At 36.3% G+C, this 23,829-nt stretch overlaps 1 protein-coding gene across 1 annotated transcript; it reads left to right on the forward strand.

The window, feature by feature from the left end:
- The first annotated feature begins 20,027 nt into the window (after window positions 1-20,027).
- On the forward strand, window positions 20,028-23,828 carry LOC127854927 (uncharacterized). The gene is made up of 5 exons (XM_052390036.1): window positions 20,028-20,067; window positions 20,718-20,806; window positions 21,415-21,637; window positions 22,078-22,260; window positions 23,454-23,828. The coding sequence occupies exons 3-5, from the start codon at window positions 21,479-21,481 to the stop codon at window positions 23,589-23,591; spliced, it is 480 nt and encodes a 159-aa protein (XP_052245996.1). The 5' UTR covers window positions 20,028-20,067; window positions 20,718-20,806; window positions 21,415-21,478; the 3' UTR covers window positions 23,592-23,828.
- Window position 23,829: the final 1 nt, after the last annotated feature.

Below are 23,829 nucleotides of genomic sequence, written 5' to 3' on the forward strand. Positions count from 1 at the left end.
CCCGGCTACTCTTAAGAGTAGAGGGGAAACTAGGCTTCTGGGACAGAACCGTTTCCCTTCCGTTTTCCTTCCGTGTCCCAGGAAATTCTATATATAAATGTATAGGTAAATAATATCTTTTTCAAGATATTATATATCCTTCCGTGTACCCGGGAAATTCTATATATAAATGTATAGGTGAATAATATCTTTTTCGAGATATTATATATTTCAGAAAGGTCAAGCTCGGGTAGCATCCCATTCGCGAACGCGGCCGCTCGAGGACTTTTGACCACTACCATTATTCGTGCATTTTACAAAAAAAAAAAATGAAAATGACTTAAGTATTTTTTTTTACTATATAAAATGGATGACAAAACGGTACAAGAATTGATTCAACGGCGTATTCAGCAAATTGAAAATCCACCACCAAAGGAGCATTTAAATACAGTTTTACAAGACTTAAAATTTACACAAAAATTATTTAATTGCATAAAATTCAAAAGCCATTAAACCTGTTAAAAACAGTTGGATTTATGATCAACGTGTTATGGATTTAGTAGATTTTAAAAAGGATTAAGGTCCATTTCCAAACCCTCACTTGGGTATGAAAATGACTATTACAAGTCTATTAAGCTTTTATTGTCAACCCATGAATTAAACGATTCGGGATATCCAAGCCACTTGACTAACGACTTGTCCCCGCGTTTTCGAATAACTTTTTCTATTCTATATACTTCTTGACTTGTTTTTTGTAGTTCTTGTTCATAAAACGTACCCTGTATTTCCTCATCATTATAATCAGTGATTTTATACGTTGGCGGATCTGTATATTGAACTTGTGACACTGTAAACACCTCCTCAGTCCATCTAGGTGTATATCCTTTTTCAAATATTCCCTTTTCTTAGTTATTCTTACCTTATCGCCGACTTCAAATATTGGCTTACCGTACTTTTGTGGGCGTTTGGAGTACAAAATTACCCAAACAACACTTTCATTTTTTTTATCACTAGCATCATCAGGTGTAATTTTGATTGATGAATGCTTTGTGTTGTTATAGTCATTGACCATTTCATCTAAGACATCAACATATTTTTTGGTAGAGTTGGCTGAAAAGTATTTGAACATTTTTTCCTTCATTGTTCTGTTCCATCGCTCTACCACGGAACTTTTCTCTTCGTTTTCTGTGGAATACAACTCGACTCCCAACGCCATAACGTTTTTATTGTAGAACTCCTTTCCTTTATCTACCCACAACCTTTGAGGTTGTCTGTTTTTAAATATTTTGTTAAATGCTTCAGCAACCTCAACTCCGGTTTTACTCTTTAATGGAACAATCCATCCATATTTTGAAAATACATCAATAACTGTTAGCAAGTATTTTACACCATTATTAAACTTAGCAAAAGCTTGCATTTCAACTAAATCCGCAGCCCATATGTTATCAATGCCATGGGCAACGACTATTCTTTTTCTAAAACGTTTTACAACGGGTCTATGCAGTTCGACTGCGAGCTGATCAGACCATTTTATTTCTTTAGCCACGACTTTTTTTTTTCCCATTATAACCCAACCCAAACTTTGCCTTGGTAGATATTATCGGCTTTATTATACTACGCTCAATTCTTTCACGGAGTGTTGGGTCTTTAATAGCATCCATTTGTTCAAGCATAATTTGATCAGCTACGTTTCTACCTGCTGTATCTGGAAAGTGTTGGTAAGCTAAATCATGATGGTAGGCGGCATTATCAACTCGATCAACTGGTTTACTCCAGTCTTTATATGCGCCAGTTGAAGTTAATCTCTCGTTTAAATTAGTTCCAGGTCCTGCAAAGTTCATTCCTGGAATATGCATTTCACCGGGAAATTTAGCCCACGGAAGCTTGACTTTACTCGTCACCTTATTTATTGTCGAAACCAAGTCTCCGCCAGTTTTAGTATGCATTTTTACAAACTGTGTTTTAACACAACCGCAAACGGAGCACTTTCCGCGAAGCATTGGTTTATTGTTCTTACTGACAACATTTTTTACATCAACTGTTTCAGTTTTGCTTTTGCACTTTACACAATACATTTTTTAATGAAAAAATAATTTATATTTAAAATGGAAGTTAAAGATCTTTCGTGGAATGACGTAAATACAAAAAGATACAACAGTAGACTTTTACCGAGATCAATACGAGGTCTTATTATTGGTAAAAGCGGATGTGGAAAAACTATACTATTGTTAAACCTTTTACTTCAACCAGGCTGGTTAGACTACAACAACTTGCAAGTTTTTGGCAAGTCGCTTTTTCAGCCGGAGTACAGAATTATTAAGAAAGCATTTGAAGAAAAGCTACCTAAAGAAGAGATTATAAAATTGTTTAACGAGCAAGACTATATAATGGAGAACGACGTTTCACCAGCTCTTTTAGTTGAAGAAATGGCTAAAATTTTAGATAAACCAGCTGATATTGAATGTAATTTTTTTGAAACGTCTGATGATGTACCTGATCCTAGAGACTTGTGCAGGTCTAAAAAAAAAATAATGATTTTTGACGACCTTCAGTTGGAAAAACAAAACAAATGTGAAACTTATTACATAAGAAGACGGCACAGCAATGTAGGTGTGAGGTTGAGCGCTCTATAACCAGGTTTAAACCCCCAATGCTTTGCATTGACCGTTCCAGGGCGTTGACCCCAGCTTTATTCATATTTTGTGTTTATGTTGGTTTGTATTGTGCTGTATTGTGCTGTTTTGTACTGTTTGGGCAATCGGTCACTTGCCTTAAATAAAGGACCAACTTATTGTTTTTAATGAAAATTCAATACTGCTCCAGCAGCTGGAGTTTCTCTTCTTTATATTTTATCTTGCACAAAACTACTTTAAACTTCCGAGACAAACAATACGTGAAAATGCAAACTTTATTTGTTTATTTTCACAAGACATGAAAAATATTAATAACATCTACAACGATCACGTTTCAACTGATATGTCAAAAGAAGAATTTAGAAATTTTTGTAAAGTAGCCTGGGACCGTCCTCATGGATTTGCTGTAATAGATCTTACTAGTAAAAATAATAATGGTAAGTATAAATCGGTATTTGACTGCTTTTATATGTCCGAATCAGTGTACTAATATAAAAATGGAAACAACGCTATTAGAAAGAATTGCAAATAATACGGAAACAACTGCTAAAAATACGGAGCCAAAATCTTCGTTTTACATCTTGTTGAGTGAGAAATGCGCTTGCATTAAGACTAAATTTAGACCACTCATACAACTAGATAAAAACAAAAAGTATGAAATGGCGCTAGTTAATTTAGAAACATACTATTCATTTCCAAATATAGACTCTTCAAACAATAACTTTCGCTATAGCCCTAACAACGGAGATGATTGGTATGATATAAATATTCCCGAAGGCTCATACGAGCTTGAGGACATAAACGAATACATACAACGAATAATGAGAGATAATGGCCACTACAACTCTAAATTTGATAAGTACGGCATAACACTAGAGCCAAACAACAGCACGCTCAGGTCTGTACTAGAGATTAAAGCAAAGTATCAAATAGACTTTACAACGCCAAACTCTGTCAGAACGGTATTGGGGTTTAATGCAAAAGTATACTCATCAGGGTACAATGAATCAGAAAACATTGTTAATATAATAAGTGTCAATAGCTTGAAAGTAACTAGTGATATAATTGGTTCATCATATTCGATTGGTGTAACTGAAAACATTATATACAGTTTTTTTTTCCATCAGTTGGACCCGGCTATAAAATTGAAGTTCCAGTTAATTTAATTTATTTACCTATCACTATGAGCACAATTTCGTCAATGGAAACAAAACTTACTGATCAAACCGGTCAACTTATAAATTTGCGCGGTGAAGAACTTTCTATGCGGTTCCACATACGAGAAGTTTAAACTAAAAAGTTTTTTTTTAATCATATATAAAATGAGTCGTTTCGTAAATATAAAAGTAAATATTAGCGAAGGTCAGAGAGAAAAGATCAAAAAAGCTATTCAATCAGGAGCTCCCGTGTCTATTCGCCTATCACACGAGGATTTATCTGGAGAACACGTGCTAGCCCTCACTCAAGCACAGATTAACAAAATGACAAAAGCGTACCAAAGTGGTAAAGGAGTGACGATTAAAATGTCAAAAACACAAATAGAACACAACGCAAAAGTTGAAGGTGGATTTATTGGAGCTATTTTGCCGATGTTGGCTACCGCGGGTAAGTTTCTTATGTCAAGCGTTTTACCAGGACTTGCAACTGGTTTGCTAACCGGCGTAGGAGCCGCAGACGGTAGTAAAGTTGTCGAGAAAATTAGTGGATCGGGTGTTTTGTATTTAAAGAAAAACGGAAGCGGTTGTAAAGTAACACAAGCAGGTAAAGGATTGTATTTAGCTCCGTGGAGGAAAGGTAGTTCGTTAGGAGAGGGATTATACATGAAAACCGGAAAAGGGTTGTACATGAAAACCGGATCAGGATTGCTACTAGGACCTAATTCACCATTTAGCAGTATTCCAATACTAGGAACGCTGTTGTAAATAAAAATATTTACATATATAAAAATGCAAAGATCTAATATGCCAATTCACAAGTTTATCCACAAGTATAAACAACCATCACCAGCGTCAGTTAAATGGTTGCCACACGGGAATCTTTCGCATTCTGCAGAACAACTGTATGGTAAATGGAGTATTTTAACGCAGCAATCGCTTACTATTAAACCGAAAGCAGCACTTACTATTGAATTAAAAATAGGTTTACGGTTATTTCAAGGTGTTTGTTCGGTATCGCTCAAACAAAGTTTAAAGGAAAAGAAATGTAGTTTACAAGATGGAATTATTGCTGAATCTGTTGACGACATAATTGTTACAATTCAAAACAACTCAGACGTTGCAGTTAATATTGTTGAAGGCGAATCTTTATGCTTCGTCACACATCAGTCGTTTAAAAAAAATATTTTGTCAATATAAAAATGGAGTATAAAGATTCTAAATGTAACGCATACGGTACGTATGCTAGTGACGCTAAACTATATCCAGCTCTACCTGCTGTTCCATCGGCTCCTGAACTAATAAGAGTTGAAGGAACTGCTCAGTCATACAGACTTCAAAAGATTAACGAAATTCAAAAAGAAATTACCACAGAAAGAGACAAGCGTGCTTACATGTCTAAAAAGTATCACAGAGCAGTGAGAGTTATAGCAGGAGTGGACAACGTTTTTGTTGTTTTTTCAATGGTGTTAGGTGCTACAGGGATAGGGGTATTGAGTACAATCATTGCAGCGCCAATTGCAATAGCAATGGTAGGTGCTGCCTTAGGTATAGGACTATTGTCTATCGTTGGAAGTCAAACCAATAAAAAGCTATCAATGAAAGCTGAAAAACACGAAAAAATTAAAACTCTTGCGGATGCAAAGTTGAACACAATAAGTGATCTTATATCAAAGGCGTTAGCAGACGATCGAATTTCTGATGAAGAATACTCATTGATTCTAAGTGAACTAGACAAATTTAATCAAATGAAAGAAGAAATAATATCTAAAATAAGAGTAGGTTTAGACGAGGAAACAAAACAGTCTCTTATTGCGAAAGGACGTGACGATGCAATTTTATCGTTTCAAAACATGTTTAGTAAATCGAAAGAGACGTTTATAAAAAAAAAGACGAACACCGCTCAAACAACGTATGACGTACGACGTAAGACGTACGACGTAAGACGTGAGACGTACGACGTAAGACGTTACGAATCACGTCTAAAATCACGTTGAAATCACGTCAAAAATTACGTCTCAAATCACGTCAAAAATTACGTCTCAAATCACGTCTAAAAACATTATTATTTCTATTTAAAAATGTCGTTTTTAAAGATAACAGATCCGCAAAAAAGGGACTTTCTTGTGAAGGAGTTTCTAAAGTCAAAGCATAACATTCGTCAAAACTCTTTTTTTGAAAAGATAGGAGATATAAGTTTACAAAGAAAACTAACAAAACTCTACAAACCTATCACCGACTCTCAAAAATAGTTAAAAGAAGCAACGTCAGGTGCTATACAAGCGCTACCTGCAGCATTAACAGCTACAGCACCTTATGCAGTTAAGTTCCCTCATTATCCGAGCATACAAGCAGAAGAGGATAAAGGACCGAAAGAAAGCTTAATAAAACTTGGTCCAATAGCAACGGAATTCTTGAAATCAATGGCAAGCAAAACACAAACCGATAAAACATTTGGTTTGTATGATAAAAACGGGTCCTTTTATATAGGTGATTCTAAGGTAACACTATCAGGGGATGATATTATTTTAGGAAACACCAAATATGAGGGAACTCCTGGACTGTGGGAACTAATCACCTCCAAAACTCCTGATTCCAATATATATTCCTCTCAGGATATCGACTCCTACGAAACAATTTTACTATCCACCAATGCAATCATAAATCCTGATACGGGAAAGGTTAAATCTAGTTCAAGAGAGAAGTATAAAAACATCATACAACCTGTATACGAAAAGTATGTCAAGCCTAAAAAGACAACAAAAATTCCTTTAAGGACTCCGGAGAAGAAAGGAGAAGGAATAGCGTTAATGCCTTCTGATCCGAATACACTGGTTAACATGCTTTCATTACGAGTTGCAAGTTATAAAGCGGGCAATACTGGAGTAAAAAATGAAATCATAGACCTAGCAGATGAACTGTTGAGACAAGGGGTAATAGATAAAGAATATTATAAAACTTTAATGTTGCTTATTTAAAAAATGATTGTTACAACTAAACGAAGATACATAAAAAACACGTTATTGGTGGTGCTGGAATATTTGACACTGCTGCAAATTTCGTTAAGCGAATAGTAGGATCAACGGCTGCAAAAACTGCTGCAAATGTCGCAAAAACGGTGGCATCGAAAGTGAGTAGCGCATCAAAAACAGATATAGGTAAAAAGGCTATCAAAGCCGGAAAATCGGTTGTAAAAGAAGTTGGTTTAAAAGCTATCGATGTTGGAAAAGATGTAGCCATAGCCAAAGCTAAGGCTTTGATTGATGGATATAAAACACCTACCAATCAAGAATTAACGCAAGAATCGAGGGACGCGTTAGCTTCTCTAATTCATATGGGTTCCAATGAAGTGGACATTTACAATAGGTTTGCGGGTTCCGGCGTCGGGGCGAAGAGAGCCGCCGCAATCTCAATTCAAGATCTTGTAAAAAGTTTGAACACAGGCTCCGGTCTTCGTCTTGCTTAAAACTTTTTTCTTCGTTAATAAAAAAGTAACAATGTCAAGCGAAATATTAAATTTTACAGAACCTGCAACAGTTGACGAATCGATAGAAAAATATGAGTGTCACGAGTATGAGCCTGTAGCTCGTACGAATTTAAACTCAGTTGTGAAATACGTATCAACATTGAGTTGCAAGACCTCTTTACTCATCCTGCGGAATCATACTTACAATTTGAAGGTCGACTGACGAAAGCCGACGGGAATCTATACACAAACGCAGACGCAGTAGTGATAACACACAACGGACTTATGCATTTGTTTTCACAAATAACGTATTCGCTTTCAAACCAAGAAGTAGAATCCTTGTATCATCCGGGACAGGCCACAACCATGATTGGATTGCTAAAGTATCCTGATGAGTTTTGTAAAGCACAAGGACTCAATCAGCTTTGGGCTAAATATAGCACTGCAACCGCTGTTATTGCAGACAACCTAGGATTTGCTGCTCGACATTTACACCTAATTCGAAAGCCAACCGTTAAGGGAACATTCTCATTCATTGTCCCGCTGAAACACATTTTTGGATTTTGTGATGACTATGACAAGATTGTGTATGGCTTTAAACATACGCTAGCCCTCGTTAGAAAATCAGACGATGACGCAATCTTTAGAGCACGTGCAGTGGATGGAGTTCCTGCTTCTGGTAAAGTAAACATTGACAGAATTTCATGGTTTATGCCTCATATCATACCTGCAGATATGGAGCGAATGCAGCTGTACAAAACAATTGAGGCGAAGGCAACATTACCCGTTAGTTTCAGAGCGAGACAATGCGACACTATTACAGTTCCAGAGTCTACTACGTTCAGCTGGAGACTAAGTGTTAAGACATCACCCGAAAAACCGAGGTACATTTTAGTAGGATTTCAAACTGATCGTGATGGTAATCAAGAAGCAAATCCATCACTTTTTGATCATTGCGATCTCAAAAACATGTACATTATGATGAATCAAGAGCGTAATCCAGCTGTAGATAACAACTTGTCATTCCCAAATCAACAGTTTGCGAGAGCGTATTATGAAGCATCTAGATTTGGTGAAAAGTTTTATGGGATGGATCCGTTGATAACGCAGTGTAACATTACACCTATGGATTTCAAAGATCTGTATCCAATTATGGTGTTTGATGTTAGTAAACAAAGCGAAAGACTAAAGTCGGGAGTTGTAGACATTCAAATAAAAGCAATATTCAATAATGCAGCGCCAGCAGGGACGGAAGCGTTCGCAGTTGTGATTTCAGATAAAATGTTAAACTTTCACTCTGACGGAACTTAAATGACTGTAGTGTATTAAGGAAAATAAAATGAAAATGGCTTAAGTAATTAAAATGCTAGAAAGTATTGACGTTCCTGCTACGACTGATCAAAGTATAATGGAGTTAATGTTGATTGCAAAGGAAAACGGACTAGATTGGAAATGAGAAGATGTTGTTATACCAGAACCTAATGAAAAAAGACCGCGAGGCAGACCTATACAGTTTTCACCTAACGTAATTGTTAAATTAACGAATATTGAAACTGAAAAGGAAACAACCTATTACTCAAAATACCAAGCAATAAAAGCGCTTGGTTCTAATATAAAAAAGAGAAACAACGGACAAGTGGTAAATGGAATGAGGTATGAGGTCATGTTTTTATAAGCAAAACACATGCTTATAAAAAAAATTGAATTGACCTAAATATTTTTTAATATATATAAAATGAATAACAAAACTGTAAAAGAGTTGAAGAAAGCCGCAAAAGATCAGGGTATGTGCGGATATTCGAAGCTCACAAAAGCTGAGTTAATAGCGACGCTGAACAGACGCAACGATGAGGATTCGGATGATGATCTTTGGGAAAATGCAAGGGATGATGCAAGGGCTGAACCAGCTAAAAAACCGACTATGATAAATAGGTTATTTAATTGGGCTGTTAAACCTGTAAAGACAGCTGCGAAGAATAGCTATGATTGGATTATTAAACATACACCAGAGCCTTTAAAGAAAGCGATAAGCGAAAAGGCTGATGCGTTTAAAGCAGAAGTCAAATCTATTTATCATAATTACTATAAGAAGCAGCGAAGTAGTGAACGTGATATTAAAATTAGTGAAAGTGCCATAGTAATTAAAGAAAGTAAAACTGCACTTAGACGTTTTGCAAGGCAATATGTTATTGATGGGGTTGAAAAAACTGATGCTCCAACATTTTTAGATATTGTTAAACCTGAAGTTGTAAAGTTTATGAGCAAACATCGTCAAAAATAAAAATGAATCTAGTGCTAGTGTGTGAAATGTAGCGGCATTCCATGGAACATAAAACTGGTGTAATCGAAAAAAATACCCTTTGTTTCGAGAACTGAAATAGTATTGGAGGGAACTGATGTTGCTGAATTATTTACCCAAATGGTAGATAGGATTTTGGAATCGTTTGCAAATTTTCAAATGAAGGGAAGCAATTGGAGACTAAAGTCCGTCATTAGACTGGAAATAACACCGGTACGTATAAGCCATTAAAAGGTAAATCATACATTCCATTGCCGAAAAAGTTGGCTGCTAAAAAGGCAATTATTAACATAAAGAATGAAGACGACGAATGTTTCAAGTGGTGCGTCACGAGAGCATTAAATCCTATTGTAAAACATTCCGAAAGAATAACCGAACAATTAAAGGAACACGCAAAGTTGTTAAATTGGGATGGTATTCAATTTCCAGTTGCAGTGAATGAAAATGTTATAAGTAAATTTGAAAGAAACAGCATCTTGAGCATCAATATATTCGGTTATGATTCTAAAGAAAAGGATATTTACCCACTAATAATAAGTAAAAACGAAAGTGAAAAGGCTATTGATTTATTGCTGATTTCAAATGGAAAAACAAAACATTATTGCTTGATTAAAATTTTTAACAAATTAGCTTCGGGACGAACTGAAACCGGTCACAATAAAATGTATTATTGTAAAAGGTGCTTAACAGGTCATCGAACAGTTGAGGGTCTTCAAAGACACAATGAATATTGTTCATTACACAGCACACAGAAAATAGTGATGCCAGCAGAGGGAACCACAGAGTATTTCAAGCATTACTGTAGATCAATGAGGTTTCCGTTTGTAATATATGCATACTTCGAATCGTTTATCGAGCCTATTAGTTCTTGTAATCCGAATCCTGCGACGTCGTTTACACACAAGTTCCAGAAGCATACACCTAGCGCGTTTTGCTATCACGTGGTATGCTCTGGTGGCTCATTGTATAGTCGAGAGCCTGTTGTATATTCAGCTAAGAATCAAACAGATGATGTCGCGCAATTATTTGTTAACTCTGTTGAACAAACCACTAAGGATGTTTACAACACATTTAAAATTTCCAAGGAAATGATATTCACAAAAGATGTTCAAGCAGAATACGATGCTGCGACCACATGTCATATATGCGAAGGTGATGAAGGAGAGTTTAGATTAGAAGGCAACACTGATAGCTATACAAAGGTTCGCGATCATTGTCACTTGACTGGAAAGTTTAGAGGAGCGGCACATTCAAAGTGTAATTTAGGGTATAAAATCCCTAACTTTATTCCTGTATTACTACACAATCTTTCTGGATATGACTGTCATCTATTTATTAAAAAGTTAAGTATTGGAGGACAAATTAGCTGCATTCCAAATAACGAGGAAAAGTATATTTTGTTCTGTAAGAAGGTTGTTGTTGACACGTATACAAACAAAAAAGGACAGGAAAAGCCTATTTATCGTGATATTAGGTTTATCGATACCTATAGGTTTATGCAATCGAGTTTGGATGCTTTATCGGGAAATCTTACCGATGATCAGTTTCGTGAATTGGCTAAGGTCTATACCGGTAATGAGTTTACACTCTTGAAACAAAAGGGCATCTTTCCATATGATTATGTGAGCTCTGTTGAAAAACTCGCAGAAACGTCATTACCCCCAAAGGAAGCATTCTACTCAAAGCTCACGGGTAAGGCTATTTGTAATGATGATTATGAATTTGCAAACAAAGTATGGAAGGCTTTTGGCTGTAAAACAATAAGAGACTACCTTGAACTCTACATAAAGAGTGATGTCTTGCTGCTAGCCGACGTTTTCGAAAACTTCAGAGATGCTAGCAATAAATATTATAAACTAGATCCAGCATGGTATTATACAGCGCCAGGACTATCTATGGATGCGTGTCTTAAGTTGACTAAGGTAAAACTTGAGCTTATAAACGATTATGACGTGTTGCTAATGTTAAAGCAAGGTATTCGAGGTGGGGTTAGTACAATTTCAACGCGTCTTGGTATTGGAAACAATAAGTATATGGGGGATGATTATGATGAAAGCAAAGACCCATCGTTTATCATTTATCTGGATGCTAACAATCTCTACGGGTGCGCGATGAGTAAGCCACTTCCAACAGGGGGGGGGTTTAAGTGGATGAATGAAAATCAGCTTAACGATTGGAAAAACATTTCATACACAGAAGGACAGGGGTGTATTTTAGAAGTTGACTTAGAATATCCTGATGAATTACATGATCTTCATAATGACTATCCATTAGCCCCTGAAAACATTATACCTTAGGGATCAAAAGTTAAAAAGCTTATTCCAAACTTGAACAACAAAATCAAGTATGTAGTACATTATGAAAACTTAAGTTTGATGAAAGCCCTTGGTTAAAAACATATATCGACTTGAACACTGAATTGCGAACAGCTGCAACTAACAACTTTGAAAAAGACTTCTTCAAGTTGATGAACAACAGTGTGTTTGGAAAAACAATGGAGAACATCGAGAATCGTGTTGATATCCGATTGGTTAATAATATTACACAGGCGGAAAAGCTCCTTGCAAAGGTTAATTTTGACCGCTTGACTATATTTGATGAAAATTTAATAGCTGTACATATGAGAAAAACCAAGTTATGTTATAACAAACACATTTATCTTGGAATGTCTATTCTAGACTTAAGCTAGATAATAATGTATGAGTTTCACTATAACTACATCAAGGCTAAATATGGACAAACGGCAAAGCTATTGTTTACGGACACAGACAGTCTTGTCTACGAAATTAAAACTAAAGATTTTTATGCAGACATTTCAAACGATGTTGAAAGACTGTTTGATACGAGTGAGTATCCAAAAGATCACCCCTCCGGAATTAAAACGGGTGTAAACAAAAAGGTTCTCGGGATGTTCAAAGATGAGGCAGCTGGAAAACAAATAGAGGAATTTGTAGGACTCAGAGCTAAACTGTATTCGTGTAAAATGTATGAAGGAAACGAAAACAAAAAGTGTAAGGGGGTAAAAAAGAGCGTTGTCGAAAACACCATTACACACGACGATTATAAAAACACGTTGTTTTCTCGCCTAGAATTGCTAAGATCGATGAGCGTAATCAGAGCATACGCGCATGAAATGTATACTGAAACGGTTAACAAAGTAGCTCTAAGCGCAAACGATGATAAGCGTATTATACAAAAAGACGGCGTTAACACATTGGCTTATGGACATTACAGTCTTAATAAAAAATAATGACAAACGTTAATAAATTAATCAAAAAGTTTAAAAGCGTGGGAGGACGTGTTGTACCCAACGTACCCATTTACAGTACGTTCTCTTCCACATCACAGCTTATAGATGCTGCTAAGCAAATAAAACAAGCAAATGTTAGAGTAAGGTATCTACGTGACAACTATCCACGTCATCCAAATATGCCGGGTACACACTGGACTGCGTGGATCAAAAACGGTCATGAAAAAATATACTTTGACACTTTTTCTTTAAAGCCACCTCTTGAACTTGTAACCTATCTAAACGAGCGAATGAACGCAAAACAATAATATATAAAATGAGTTTTAATACCGTTAAATATATTAGTGTTGAAGGGGTTGTATTACCAAACGAACCTCTATCCAATTTTCAGTTGATAGATGCTGCTAAAAAATTAAAGATTACAAACTCTAGGGGTGTCTACCTACGTGATGAACTTCCTAAACAACCTAAAAGGGTAGAATGCGGAATTTTAAATTTGGGGGACTCACAAGGAAATGGCACACATTGGACTGCGTGGATCAAAAACAATCAGCGTAAATATTATTTTGATAGTTATGGTTTAACCCCTCCCCAAGAACTAGTTAGCTATTTAAACAAACCTGTGTATTATAATAGCGAAAGAGTACAAACGGATGGTGAGGTATTTTGTGGTCACCTATGTCTTTACATTCTTAAACAATGTGAGAGCGTAAGCTTACAACATGTGATAAACTCATTGTATTAAAAAAATGTGTATATAAAAATGTCTGTAAACATATTTGGTAAAACGAACGTCGGATCGTCGCAAAGAGTGATTTCAGGATGGGTTACATTATCACAAGCCATTAATACGTTCTTAAGACGAGATGGTAAAAATGCAGCTGCTGAAAATATTAATATGGATTCTCACAATCTAATCAATGTATTGAATCCTATTAATGCTCAGGATGCTGCAACTAAAAGTTATGTTATTAAGCATCTTCCATTAGCAGGTGGTACTTTAACTGGTATACTAGAAATGAGTTCTAACAAAATAAGCGGTGTTGGTGATCCTTCTACTGATCAAGAATGCTGCAACTAAACATTATGTTGATACGCATATTAGTGAAGCTAAAGAAAACATTAGTGTTCCATGTTTAAGTGGATATACTCCTATTTTGGAAGGAAATGTTAGTGTAACTGGGTTTCGTGTTTCTTCAAGTGCTATACTGGGGGATACATTTCAACCATACCACGCTTTTAACAATCTTACTGATAATGGGTGGGCTATTCCGGGTTCGGGAAGTCTTGAAATTGAATGTCCTGAGTCCGTAAAAATTTGGAAAGTGGCGTTAATGGCTTTAAAGGGTAGAACTATTACAAAATGGGAATTTGAAGGTAGCAAAAATGCTAGAGAATGGCGTACTCTTCTTCACTGTATGGTACTAGTTCTGCTGTTACGTATTTTTCTATTCCACCTTCTACAACTATTGATGATTATACATTTTATAGACTTACTATAAGCTCAAGTATATCTACTGAGGAAATTGGTATTCAATATATGCAAATGTATGCTTTATCAAACTAATTTAACTAAATCAGCCTTAATATAAAAAATGAAGATTTTATCCGTTTTTTCTAGAATGTAGTAAGCGTGAAACTGATAAGGAAAATAAAAGGTATTTGGAGCTTCTAGGGTTTGGAAAATGTGGTATGAGTATTGACAATGACGATGGAACGTCAACACTCGTTAAAGAAAAGGGAAAATTCAAAATCCCAATAACATACAGCGTCCAAATGCATGATGAACTTAATCAAATGATCTGGACTAAAAACAATGAGTTTGAAAAGCTGGAAGCAACCATTAAAGAGTCAATGAAACAGTGGGTGAACGTTAAAAAACGGGATCAACTTAGGTTGATTGACAAATACGTGTTAAAATTAGAGTGTGATATGAAGGAGAAAAAATATCTCAAAGGTGCTATTAACACGGCCTTCTTACTCGGAATGATCAAACCAAACGACATTGTTTACCAAGACTTTGAAATTAAACATATAAACACAATATTTTCAAAGGCCTTCACGAATAATGGTAGTGGTCAAAAGTCCTCGAGCGGCCGCGTTCGCGAATGGGATGCTACCCGAGCTTGACCTTTCTGAAATATATAATATCTCGAAAAAGATATTATTCACCTATACATTAATATATAGAATTTCCCGGGACACGGAAGGATATATAATATCTTGAAAAAGATATTATTTACCTATACATTTATATATAGAATTTCCTGGGACACGGAAGGAAAACGGAAGGGAAACGGTTCTGTCCCAGAAGCCTAGTTTCCCCTCTACTCTTAAGTATACTTTCATGTACCCCGGGTAGGGTAAATATACTAAAATGTACCCGGGAAATTTAACGCTAAATCGATCGTTGTCGGCTAATTTTGTTAATGAATTATATTCACATGTATGTCAATTTTCTGTAAAAAGGCCTCAATTTTATAGAAACTCATTCTCAAAAAGCATGTTATAGAGGATATTTGTTGGATTCGGCGGATTATCGATTTTAATAGACCCTTTCAGTTATTCAACTTCAACTTCAACGGGGGTACTCGACAAAATCCACATCGACGTCGAGGGCAAGTGTATGTACATCGGTGTAGGGCGAAGTGTTCCGACAAGTATTAAAATTGTTATCATAGTATAAAAAATTCGTCTACACCGTTATGTGCGGATAAAATAGTCAGAAGACAAACATGTTTTTACACTGTGCGAAGATAATGTCCCTTTATATATATGATAGCACTACAGGCACAATCTGGATGGTGGTTTTAAATATATCCAGGCTTGCAGCAGAAACGCAGGATTCTGGTAGCTTATTCCAAGTAATGATAGTTCTCGGGAAGAATGAATATTTATATACATCGACCCGTGTTGGTATTTGTGTGAATTTCATGCTATGGCTCCTTCTGGTAGATCTTATTACTGCGGTAGGTGGGAGATATGAGACTGGTATAGCAATTAGGCAGTTAACGACATTATACATGATGGTAACGTCAGCTACTGCTCTCCGTTGTTGGAGGCTGGGCCATTTTAGGTCACTTATCATTTCGCTCACACTTGATGGATTATGCGGGTTCCAAGGTTTTTTTTTCACCCTATCTCGCGGCATTTCTTTGAACTCTATTTAGCGGCTTTTCTTGGTTTTCATTTTTGACTGGGTTCCAAATGGGTGAGGCATACTCTAATTTTGGTCAAACTAAACTTAAATATGCGTTTTCTTTTACTTTTGGTGGGCAATATCTTAGGTTTCTTTTCAGAAAACCGAGAACACTTGAAGCTTTTTTAGATATGCTGTCTATATGGTGGTTAAATTTTAAAGTGTCACTAAATTCGACTCCCAAGTACGGATGGTGGTTTACATTTTCCAAAGTGTCGCCTTTCATTTTGTAGTCATATTTTGATTTTGTTTGTCCAGTGGATGCAAATTGCATAATAGCACATTTTTTAACATTGAAGTCCATTTGCCAAATATCGCCCCAGAGTTCTAGTTTACGAAGGTCCTCTTGTAGTGCCAGTTGGTCTGATGTATTATGGATTGTTCGATAGAGTACGCAATCATCTGCGAAAAGTCTAATAGTAGATGTTATATCATCGGCAATGTCATTGATGTAGATTAAAAATAACGTCGGTTCAAGGACAGTTCCCTGTGGAACGCCGGATGTGACTGGGGCTATGTCTGATGTTGCATTGTCCACTACTACTTGTTGTTTCCAATCTTTTAAGAACGAGTTGATCCAGTTTTGAGTATTTCCTTTTATACCATAATATTCTAGTTTGTGTGATAGACGACGGTGAGAAACTTTATCAAACGCCTTCGAGAAGTCTAAAATTGCCATGTCCATTTGTTTTCCAGAGTTTAAAGATTTAGCTATATCATCGGTTGTCATTATAAGTTGGGATTCGCATGATCTCTTTGAGCGGAAGCCATGTTGATTTTCGTGAAGAATATTTTGTGAGTCTAGATTGTTCATTACTTGGGATACTACTATATGTTCTAGCATTTTTGAGATGACCACTGTTAAAGAGACTGGTCGATACTTTTCTGGTTTTGTTCTATTTCCTTTTTTGAAAATTGGCACTACGTTAGCATGTTTCCATTCCAAGGGGATTTCTCCAGTTGAAAAAGATTGTTGGAAGATACTTGTCAAAATTGGTGTCAGTTCATTTGCACACTGCTTCAGTACCTTAATTTGAATTTTGTCCGGGCTTTCTTTTCGTTCAAACGTTCAATGCATTTTTTTTACGCCATTTTCAGTTCTGTTTATGTCCTTTATTGGTTTAAATGGCAAATTTCCTTTGTTTGGGATATTTGTGAGGTTTTCTTTGGTGAATACCGAGCTAAATTGTTTATTCAATAGATTGGCTTTGCTTTTCAGGTTTGTCGGTTTGTGTGACGTCATGCGATGATTATCGAGTGTATCGATTGTAAAAAAGAACAGAGATCTTGTTTGAAAATATTTGTTCAACGATGTAAATGGACTGAACACATGCACGAAAAGGTTTGTACTTTGCTAATTGCTAATAATGTATTATTTTCTAATGAAATTTTGATATTCGATTTGAAACATATATTTATAATATAATAAGTGGTGTGGATATTGTTGTTCATCAGCGATCGAATGTGTAAGAGGTACATTTAATCAATTGTAAAACAAAGCCCTAAGAAAGTGGAATAATAACAATTGTTAAATTTTATCATTTTTTTCATTGAATGAAATTTCGTTTCGTTTCCATTGAATGACAATATTGATAATTTTAAGCATACAGATGGAAAAGTGGTGTGGATTGTGATGTTTTTCATCAGCGATCGAAAGTGCATTTCAACTATAAAACAAAGCCCCCACAGGCGGAATACATAACAATTTCTAATGTTGTGGTGATTTTCTTTTCCATTGAATGGATTTGCGTTTCCTCTACATCGAATGACAATATTAATAAATGTTCGCATACGGAAAAGAACTCTGCATATTATGCAAATTGAACTGTCTTTGCGTGTATATTGAAATCTCTTTACAAGTGATGAGGAGTGATACAAATCTAGCATTTTATGATCAATAAATCTATATATTTAATTTATTTAACGCAAGTATTGTTTACCCTATTGTGATTACTTGTTTTCACGATAGTGTTATGTACACTGCAATTACGTACTTGATATCTATACACGTAATAGCGGAGTTTACATTTGCCGTTACCAGTTAAATACCTCAGTTGCCTAGCAGTTAAATTGCACAATATTTTAAATTTATTTATAGTTATTAAACATGGTATTATTATGATTAAACTGGCTTATATATATACATTAGTTCCTGTAAATTATTCCATTTCCGATAATGTCTTCATTTTTTAATGTTAAAATATTTTATTGAAGCAACTGTTCAGTATTTTAGGCTTTAAAATTTGGCTAAATTGAAATCTTAATATGACATGGGGGTATCATAAATTGAGTTTTATTACCAGACACTAGGCTGCATCATGTGGTTTATGCAGGGACCCAAGTATATGTCCCTAGGTTTATGACACCTTGTTTTCTTTGTTATTGTCTGGACAGTATTCGATCATAACGAGATAATCGGGTTGTGATTAACAAAGGTGCAATAAAACACCGGGATAAAAATGCTGTAACAAAGAGTGTCAACTTTGGTGTGGATCAATTAAATAAAACAATTACATTAATCAAGAGAATTTATTTTATGTGTTTCAAGGTAAGTTTTTTTCAGACAAATAAAGGTTCAAATCCGGTACAAAATGTTGCGTACATAAAATCGATCTATTTGTTGTTTGTTTTCATCATTATTTGTTTTCGTTCGTTAAATCTAATTTATTCTGAAAATAGTTCAATTTATGTGAATTTTTTAACCAAAAAATAGTCGCGAAGAAGTGCCAGGTATGGAGACTTTTGTCGCAACCACATACCGAGCTCTTACATTGTGTTCTAATCCCGAGTTCGTTTTTAATAAAAACAAATAATAACAACAATATAATCGTTTCAAAAATGCATGCAAATGTTTTATTCAGACATAATTAGTAAAATTTAATTAGATATTTTGCATGATTATCATCAATTTAAGCATATATAGTGCAAGAGACGTTGATATTATCAGCGACACTGTACAACTTTCTCTCTGGCGGATTTTGTAATCATCTGATTACGTCACATCCGACTAAGGGAGGCAACTCGTACACTAGTAAATGCGAATAACTGAAAGGGTCTATTCACGAGTGATCATAGAAAATAATATTTTCACGAGTGGCGCAGCCACGAGTAAATATATTTTTTCTATTATCACGAGTGAATTAAAATCGTTATTCCACCGAATCAAACAAATTTTCTTTTTATTTAATGCTTTTTTTCACAGTTATATACATCGTTAAAGAGTTTAACTAAAGAATTTCGCTGGGATAATGACGACATTTCGTCAAAAAAAAGACGTCATTTCACAGTAAACAGTGAAAATTATATAATTTTTTAATTAACTGATTATTCTCTATAAACCATTATTCTCTATAAACCACCGGAAAGCATACAATAAAATGCAGTTTTTTAAAGAGAGGTTTGTTTAAGATAAAAGGTATCGCGTTTTACGACATCGTATTTTGGGCAGGAATACAACTCGGGTACAGTCTCGACATGCTATTTTATTGAAATATTTGCTATGTTTATATGGCTATGTACTGATTGTATTCGCCAATAAAATTGTCAGTCTGTCTCATATCGACCGGGTACGATAAAGTATATTTACCGTACCCGGGTTACATGTAAGTAGTACCCGAGCCGACAATGCCAAATCGAGCCAAAATTACAGCTCACGCTAAGAAAATTCGTAGCGAGTAAATTCAAGATATATAGCGATTATTAATACGCAATAAACGTTAATCACTTTCTTAATGATATGGCTAGAAATTGAGCTGCATTTAAAATAAAACCCAAGTAATAAGGGTTACAAAACGGCGAAAACATAGCTGTATCTGCATGGACGTCGCCATCTTGAATATCACGTTATTAGATCTACCCACTCTGATAAAAATAAAATGCTTTATCCAAAGATCTATCAAGAAACTGTGTATTTATAGATATTTGGTTTTAACGACTTATGAAGTTGTTCCTGTGTTTTTGGAATGTCTCGGAAGGTCAAGGCTAAGGCTATAAGTAGAATCAGGCTGGTCTCGGGCTACGCTGGTCGCATCTGGCACAAAACCCATTTTCACACGTCGCTGTGCTATCTTGCTACCAGTCTATCCAGGTATGTTTTGATGATGGCCTCATGTGGAGATCATGTACAATGAACCGCTGATAAGCCCTTCCTGTTTACTTCTGTTTCATTGTTCAAAATGGATTCCACGCAATTGATGTTGTTTAGTAGTTGTGTCGATTGTTCTTATGGTGAGTTTTCAGTTTTAATATTTGTATTATCACACTTGCGGTTGATGTGAGTACACAGATGCCAGACCGTTATTTTACTATTGTTAACCCTAAGATTCATGCGATTTAGCAATATATTCTGAGTATACATGTATATAAAGTGCAAACGTTGAAAGCGGAATGTAAAAATGTATCGTTTGTTCGTGCGTTCATTTATGCTTTAAGCATAAACCTTAATTCCATACATGTAAATTTATGTATTTGAGTATACACATGTTTACAAAAAATGAAAGTCATGCATTATCAAGGTGATAATAATACGTTTATAATACCTTTCGAGGCTCACGCAGTTTATGGAAAACTGGACTTAATTCACGTGCTTAATGTGTCGCCCCGGACTAGCCTGTGCAGTCCTCACAGGCTAATCAGGGACGATACTTTCCGCGTTAATGGAATTTCAACGTCCTGTGTAGATGGGTGATAATAATCTTCATTACCTTGGGGATAATAATACGTGTTTCTCTTTCCTAGGTTCACGAAGTTCACGGCGGTTCGTGTTTCAAGTTTCAAGGCGATGGGCGGGTGATTTTCACGGGAGAAGATACGAACATTGGCGCCAGGTATTTCATTCTTAGTTTAAATATACTTTTTGGAAAGAACTTTATATATCAACATAAACATACAATAGTTATTAGCAAAGGATTGAAACGGAAGAAATCATTCCTCGTTATATAAAGTGTCGTTCTGGGAAAACTGGGCTTAATGAATTTGCGTGAAGTATAGTTCAATATTAACCATCATCGGACACACCCGGTCTATTCATTACGTTACTCTTCCATTCCTAAATGTGATATATGAGCGGAGCGTAATCAGCAGCCGTGGGTATCCGACGATGATATAAACCGGTGCAGTCCGAACAGACTAATCATGACTAAGCACTATTCGCGTCGACTGGATTTTCGTTAGGAAGAGTCTTTATTGAGACGCAAAATTTCATAATACCGGATAATGTCGACCCTAATTAGCCTGTGCGGCTGCTCAGGCTTATCTGGAACGACAATATACGCGCATGCATTAAGCTCCGTTTTCCCACAACGAGATCCATATAATAGTATGAGGTGTTTCGGACCAGTTATTTTATTTTTGCGATGATTTTATGCATGTTTTAATATTTTAGTCTGAGAACATAAAAATTGTTCGCATACATTTTACTGTTATTACATTTCAGTGCACATTTCCAGTTGAAATTTAAGACGAAGAAACACACAGGGATTATTTACTACGCGGAAGGAATGTATCACAGGGAGCGGGTATACGATTTTGAGGGCGTCTTCCTCCGCGATGGCTACGTGAACTACTTTCTGTTCAACCCCCCAGAGTACAGCATTGGGTCCACATTTGGGTTCCATGGCAGAAGTCGGGAAACATTGAATGACGGGAAATGGCACACGGTAAAGGTTTTGGATTCCGTTTAATCAGTTTTTATAAAAACCAAGATTATCACAAATGAGCATTTTGCACACGTCTGTTTGTTTTGTACATGGCCGTTTCATTTATGATTTTGAGTTAACAACAGTCATTAAAAAAGTTAATGCCAATCACGCAATAATTACAAGATATATAAGTTGCGCTCTGGCCAAACCAGGCTAAGTGCATGGACGTAGTGTCGTCCCATATCAGCCTGTGCTGTACGCAAATGCTAATCAGGGACAACGCGTTCCTCCTAGACCGAATTGTCGCTAATAAGAGACTTCCTTGAAACGAAAAATACCATAAAAGCAGAAAGTTTCGTCCTTGAATAGCATGTGCAAACTACACAGGCTTATCTGGGACGAAACAAACGCACATGCATGCATCCCCGTTTTCCTCAAGCTCGTTCATTTATAAACAGGTTGAGTGGTTCCGGAATCGAAAGTCCGAAGTCCGCAGTAAAGGTGGAAAAAATGAAATGACAACACAGACTGGACTTATCGTTGACGGCAAGCTGGTCGCTGTTGCCGACGGGGAGAGGGTCGGGGTCGACATCCGGCCGCCGTACATCCTCGGTGAAGACCCGCACTTGGATGACCGAGCGGTAACGACATCCAGATAATTTGAATTTCTCTCCTGCATATCTGCACACTACTTCTAACGCAACGGTTAACTTGAAGATTCCATACCTTTATAGTGGTCTCCGAAAGCACTTACAAATCACGCACGTGGTTTAAGGGCTACCTGTTTATGAAACGATTCAGCGCAGCATGCAATTCCAGGAATAATTTTACTGAATTTCGAACAGACTTCGTCATGTGTTAATTTGCATTTAGTACCCTATCTATACCAGTAATAGAATGTCCATTTTGGGGAGTAAATGCCATGGATTCACTTCCGTAATGTAATCCATTTAAGGGAAATTGAATGAAGGAGTAGAGCACTCACAATGCATTTTAATCTTCTCTCTCAGGAGTTTCGCGAAGTAGAGAATTCATTCAAACGAAAAATAACGTGAAAGCGGAAAGTGTCAATAAGACGGCACTTTGCGAACATGCGGTATGCCCCTTTCACAGAGCATTTTTTTGTGATATAAATTACTACTACAAACTGTAAGAAATGGACTAGTTTTGTTCTATCGCTTAGCTCTTCGTTCTTTTCACCCAACTTTTTGATACCGTCATTCAAGGCGGATCAATGGAGTCATTTATTTCAAATACATGTACATGTATCTATATAACCGGTACTCCTCTGCTCTTTGTACACCACTAGCCTGTTTAATCCTTTTCAACACCGTGCAATGTGTGTAGTTCTGGGAAAATTCGACTCACTGCATGTGTTTTAAGTGTCGTCAAAGATTAGCCTGTGCAGTCCGTACATGCTTATCAGGAGCGACAATTTCCGCTTCCGTGTAATGTTTTTTTAAAAAGAAGTCTCTTCTAAAAAAGAATCCAGTTAAGGCGGAAAGTGTCGTTCCTGATAAGCCTGTGTTGTAAAGTAATTAAGCCCAGTTTTCTCAGTGCGAGGCTCTATATATCCATCCAAATTTTGGGAAACGTACCTTTGTTAGATGAAATAAATATTAAATTAATGCGTGTGTTTTTTTCGACCTTAACATTTGAGCCACGTTCTGGAAAAACTGGGCTTAATACATGTGCGCAGTGTCGTCTCAGATTAGATTTTGCAGTCCGCACTGGCTAATCAGGGACTTCACGTTTCGCCCAGAACGAGGCTCATTTCATCCTCTGTTTAAGCAGTTTGTTTTCATTGACATAAAAGAGAGAACTGTCATTCTAGAGTAAAGTGATCGGAAGCTATGAAGGCAACGTTATGGATTTCCGGGAACTCACGACCAGCCACGAGTTCGAGACGGAGCGAAACATGACCGGACAGGTGTCGCATTGCATCCCAGGACCGGATATCGAGCCTGTGTAGTCTCGTGAAACGCATGCACGGTCAACAGAGCGGAACTGAAGGTGATGGCATCACATGACTGACGTGTTAAACAGAACAGAACGTTCTTTGCAGTCACTTAGAGAAATCTACCAACACAATGTGCTCTGATGCCTTCACGTAAATTATACTGTAAAATGATTTCATTCGCTTATATTACGTTTTGTGTATAGTCCATATGTATCGAACTGAAAATGAAATAAATATGCAGTATCATTAC

The sequence above is a fragment of the Dreissena polymorpha genome, chromosome 13 (assembly GCF_020536995.1).
Source record: "Dreissena polymorpha isolate Duluth1 chromosome 13, UMN_Dpol_1.0, whole genome shotgun sequence".
Classification (NCBI taxonomy): Eukaryota; Metazoa; Mollusca; class Bivalvia; order Myida; family Dreissenidae; genus Dreissena; species Dreissena polymorpha.

Bases quoted from the DNA above. Each gene is read 5' to 3' on its own strand.
- LOC127854927 (XM_052390036.1), top strand. From the start codon at position 21,479: ATGTATCACAGGGAGCGGGTATACGATTTTGAGGGCGTCTTCCTCCGC. The intron at 21,638-22,077 runs GTAAAGGTTTTG...ATTTATAAACAG, and splicing joins ATGACGGGAAATGGCACACG to GTTGAGTGGTTCCGGAATCG. The intron at 22,261-23,453 runs GTAACGACATCC...CTGTCATTCTAG, and splicing joins CGCACTTGGATGACCGAGCG to AGTAAAGTGATCGGAAGCTA.